The following is a 5252-nucleotide window of genomic DNA, read 5'->3' as shown; positions in this document are numbered from 1 at the left end:
GTCCCTGCTAAGACCAAATAACCCAAGCCACCTATCTCCAAGCCCAGTGCAATTGCTCCACAAAGCCCTGAGGTGGTAGCCAAGGAGCCTCAAACAGCAGGAGACTCCCCCACAACTATCTCAACAACTAAGATGGTTCCCCCTACTTCAACTCCAATTGCTGAAGCGCAGCCCAGCACAAGAACAGGGACATAGAAGACTCCCAAGGCCTAGGGGACGCAATAGTAGGACTATTCATGGTTTTAAAAACTGGACCAAACTGGCAAGTCTGACCAGTTCAACCAGGAACCAGCCTTCAATCTGGCCTAGTTATGGGTAAAAATAAAAAATGACTTAAAAATCGAAAAAATTAGAAAACCGGCCTATTTAATCGGAAAACCTGGAACCAGCGTGGTCAAACTGATTAATGACCAGTTGGGTTGATAGCTTAAAACTAAACCGTATTGGACAGCCTAAAACTATGCCATTTTGGACAAAACCTAAAATCTAACTCTAAATGATGTGCATTGATAATAGCTTAATTTTGCATATTTATATCATTGTTAGAAAGCATTATCATACTTATTTTGAGTTAATTCATGCATTTTATATTTGGTTTTGGAATAATGCTGAATAATCAATTTTGTGCTTGATTGAATTTTATTGCATGAATATGTCTTTTGTAGGAGAATGGAATTAAATAAATGAATTTGTGCAAAGAAGAAAGCTAATGGACTTTCCTTTTACAAGGGCCATGATGAACTTAAAAAAGGTCAACACAATGAAATTGAAGTCTAATTGGAGCAGGGAATCAAAGGAAAATTGCATCAAATCCAAGTCCAATTCGGATTAAGATTCCAGCCTGCACATCAGTTAGTATTTTTAGCACAACTTTTGGCTCAAATGTCCACTCGAGATGATTCAAGTTGGATTAGAAATTTAACTTAAAGGACTACAACTTTGTAGTTTACTGAAAGTCCAAATTCGGACATTAAATGGGCCAAAATCATCGGTTAAGTGAGGCCTAAAAATGTGGGATTTTCTCCAAACGGGAATTCAACTTATAATAGGATTCCTTGACCTATTTAAAGGCTCTTTCAGGCAAAATTTAGGGAGGCTAGTGTAGGGCTAAGGGCTGAATGTATAGAAAGCTGTGGCTACCTCTTTCATGACAGTTAATTTTATTTATTTGTCTACTTTAATGCTTAGTATTTTATTTTTGTATTTTCTTTCAATTACCATGAGTAGCTAAATTTATAATTAGGGTTGAGGATGAAACATTGTTAAGGATTATTAGTAATATTTATGTGATTTTATTTTTCCCACAGTAGTTGTTCTTTAATGATTTAAATTGTTTTTGCTTCATATCAATTGACTAAGATGAGATTCTAGATATGAGTTCAATCATGTTTTTCTCATGATTTAGGATTTGTCTTAATTAATTGAATGCTTGGTTTATTATTTCTTGATTATAAAATTCAAAGTTATTAATACCGTTTCGGAGCCCGTTTCGGTTTCTCCAGTGGAATGGAATATTTCGGTACCGGCCGATTTCGGTGTACCGTTTCAGAGTGTTTCGGGGTTCCTAAAAAACAATTTATATATATTCTTGTAGAACATAAAATTGTCAATTCTAATAAATAAATAACTAAATATCAAATAATACAAATCATTTAGTCTTAACTCTTAAGTCTTAAACATCATATAACATCAATTTAACATCATACAATAAAAAGATTAACAAGACAATACTAAATATCAAATAATACAAACCATTTAGTCTTAACTCTTAAGTTTTAAACATCAATTTAACATTACACAATAAGAAAATTAACAAAATAATAACTAAATATCAAATAATATAAGATTTACTCCTCCTCATCATCATCCATGAGAGAAGGATCAAACTCATCATCAAAAGAACTCCCACAAGAACTACCAGCACCCATTGCAAGATTTGTCAAGCCATGCTCATCATCATCATCATCATCAACATCAATAGTTTCAAGTTCAGCATCCTCTTCCACATTTACCATGCCTACTGGTTCATTAAGACAATCCCAATTTATGTCATCTGGATTAAGAAGTGCAGGTTCTTCAGCCACCCAATCTCCCATCAAGTNAATAATATAAGATTTACTCCTCTTCATCATCATCCATGAGAGAAGGATCAAACTCATCATCAAAAGAACTCCCACAAGAACTACCAGCACCCATTGCAAGATTTGTCAAGCCATGCTCATCATCATCATCATCATCAACATCAATAGTTTCAAGTTCAGCATCCTCTTCCACATTTACCATGCCTACTGGTTCATTAAGACAATCCCAATTTATGTCATCTGGATTAAGAAGTGCAGGTTCTTCAGCCACCCAATCTCCCATCAAGTCAATGTTATCCAAGCTTATAGGATCCAATGCATACTTATTCCTTTGAATGTTCCTACCAATGAGAATATTAAACATTAGTAACATTTTATAAATTATAATTATTTGAAACTACATTTCATTTACATATGAGTAACGATGATAAATTTACCTTTCTCGAAGCCTCAAATTATAATGGACAAAGACCAAATCATTTACTCGTTTATGTTCTAATCTATTTCTCTTCTTTGAGTGAACATATTCAAATGTGCTCCAATTTCTTTCACAACCAGTTGCACTACAACATTGACTTAGCACACGAATGGCAAATGATTGTAAATCTGGAGTTCCAAGTCCAAATTGCTCCCACCATGAAACTACCATAACAAATAAGAATGTAAAATAAGCATTGCCCATGTAATCTTACAATAACAACTATAAAAGATAAATAGACATATTGAAAGGAAATACTATTAAATTATTAATGTTTACCTGGATTTAGTCTCTCTCGTTGGCGGATTGCTAGTGATGTGCCAAAGTCACCAATTGACTTTTTGTACTCATCAAGTTGTGAACTTATTTTGTCTTGAATGTCAGGATCGGAATCAACCTCATTAGAGTGCTTAGCAACCCTCTTTGAACTTCATTTTGCCTTTTAAATGAAGGCCTAAAGTAAATTGCAGGGTTAAGAAAGCAACCTGCTGCATGCAAAGGACTATGAAGTTGTTTGTCCCATCTAGCATCAATAACTCTAATATAATTTCCATACAAAGAAACTTTGTTCTTCAACCTTCTTTTTATTTCCTCTTTTGCTTTGTCCATTGCTTCATACAAGTACCCCATAGCAGGTTTCTCATCCCCATCAACAAGACGAAGCACTCTAACTAAAGGCTCACTAACATTCACTATGTTCTGCATTGAGACCAAAATGAATTATCTTCCAAAACAATTTTACTTATCTCCTTCCCAACGGCGGTCTTAGCATGGGAGCATGAAAGCCATTTATCACAAGTGAACATTTGTCTAAGCTCTTTTTTGAACCTTAGTATGCTTTGTAGACTTAAGAAGTTAGTGGCAAACCTTGTAACTGCAGGACGACATAACTCCCTTCCATTTGTAAAATCTTGCCTCATCATGTCTAAAACAACTCCATGGTTGTAAATGAACTTTGTTATCTTTTTTGCCTTCTTAATTACTTCATCAACAAGAGGGAACCACCTAGGATTAGCAATATTCTCCAACATCAAGTCTATGCAATGAGCTGCACAAGGAGACCAAAATAAAGTACCATACTTCTGCTGTAATTTTTTTCCAGCTTTTTTATAGGCAGAAGCATTATCTGTAATCAATTGCACAATATATTCCACACCAATTTCTTGAACACAAGAATCAAATATGTTAAACAACGTTTCAGCATCTTTTGTAAGGCCTGAAGTGTCAATAGATTTCAAGAACATAGCACCCCTTGGACAATACACCAAAAAATTCATTATTGGTTGTTGTTTTTGATTTGTCCACCATCAGACATTACTGAACAGCCATATACTTTCCAATCATTTTTATATCTAACAAAAAATCATTAACTTCATGCACAGCATTTTTCAAAGAGGTCCCCTCAACTCATAAAAAGAAGGCCCCTTAATCCCGGCCCAATAGCAGCAATGGAATCTACCATAGGTTGATAATAGGGTGACTGAGATGCATAAAATGGTACATTAGAATGATACCACCATCTTGCCACACTCATTTTTGCATTATCAATCATTGCTTTTGTAGCCAAAGCACTTCTTATAGAGGGTTGAGCACCGGGGGTTGTTCTAGGAGCAAAATAACTCTTAATTTTCTTCTTTGCTCTAATTTGACCTATATCAGTGTCAACATCCTTTCCCCTAGATTTTCTTTTACCTAATGTTTGAGGCGGAGTCTTTTGAGTCTTTTCAACAACCCTAACCTCATCCTCATCCTCCTCCTCCTCATCATCATCAACATCAAATGGATCACCATATGGGTTCCCAATTTCTGATTGAATCCTCTTTTTAGTTTGTTTAGATTTTTTCAAGTCTTCAATCATTTGTTTCATTTGAAACCTAATATCAGATGAAACAACTTTACATGGTTCAACTTGACCCCTAATCCCAGCAAGATGATACTTAAGTCTAGTAATACCACCCCTTTAATCAACTTATTACAATGCAAACAGATAGTATTATTTTTCGCATTAGGCACTGCACGGGCATGAGCCCATGCGGGATCCTCTGATCTTGCAGGGGCAGAGGCCACAGAAGCAGAAGAAGTACCAGCTGAACTATGATGAAAATGATGATCAACCATAGTTTACTGTTCAATGAAAATGAAATGAAATTCAATCAAATGCTGTAGCTAAAATTTAATTTAATTTGCATGAAATGGATGAACAAACAAATCACATATCTTAAATTCTTAACTCTAACGTCTAAATTTTAACCACAAAACTTAGAAATCATAAGAAAAAAACCGAAAATTTTCGGATTGTCATAGTTTACTGTTCAATGAAATGTTGTGTTTTAGTAAAACACAACATTTCATTGAATAGTAAACTATAAACGGCGTCGTTTTGAAGTTTCTGGAATTTTTTTTTTTTTTTTTTTTTTTATATATAACAGGAAAAATCTTGTACCGGCCGAAATTCCCATTTCGGCCGGAATTGACCGGAATCGGCCGGAATGGCCGGAATGACCCGAAACGGCCCGAAATTTGAGCCGAGGTGGAACGCAGGTCATTCCAGTACCGTTTTGCATACCGGAACGAAAAATTCCGTCCGTTCCGGCCGGAACGGAACGGAATTAATAACAATGATAAAATTGGATATCTCTTGTGATTTGTTTGTCAATGGATACAATTGATGATCTGGTTTTATACTTAAGAAG

At 35.2% G+C, this 5252-nt stretch overlaps 1 protein-coding gene across 1 annotated transcript; it reads right to left on the bottom strand.

Annotated features, from left to right (window-relative positions):
• Positions 1–2112: 2112 nt before the first annotated feature.
• On the bottom strand, positions 2113–3836 carry LOC111990224 (uncharacterized). Its single transcript, XM_065781222.1, has 5 exons — positions 3543–3836; positions 3116–3258; positions 2839–2987; positions 2519–2723; positions 2113–2422 (listed from the first exon to the last, which is right to left on the bottom strand). The coding sequence occupies exons 1-5, from the start codon at positions 3834–3836 to the stop codon at positions 2116–2118; spliced, it is 1098 nt and encodes a 365-aa protein (XP_065637294.1). The 3' UTR covers positions 2113–2115.
• Positions 3837–5252: the final 1416 nt, after the last annotated feature.

The sequence above is a fragment of the Quercus suber genome, unplaced genomic scaffold, assembly GCF_002906115.3.
Source record: "Quercus suber isolate HL8 unplaced genomic scaffold, Cork oak 2.0 scaffold_260, whole genome shotgun sequence".
Lineage (NCBI taxonomy): Eukaryota > Viridiplantae > Streptophyta > Magnoliopsida > Fagales > Fagaceae > Quercus > Quercus suber.
This window is presented reverse-complemented; position numbering and strand designations above follow the sequence as displayed.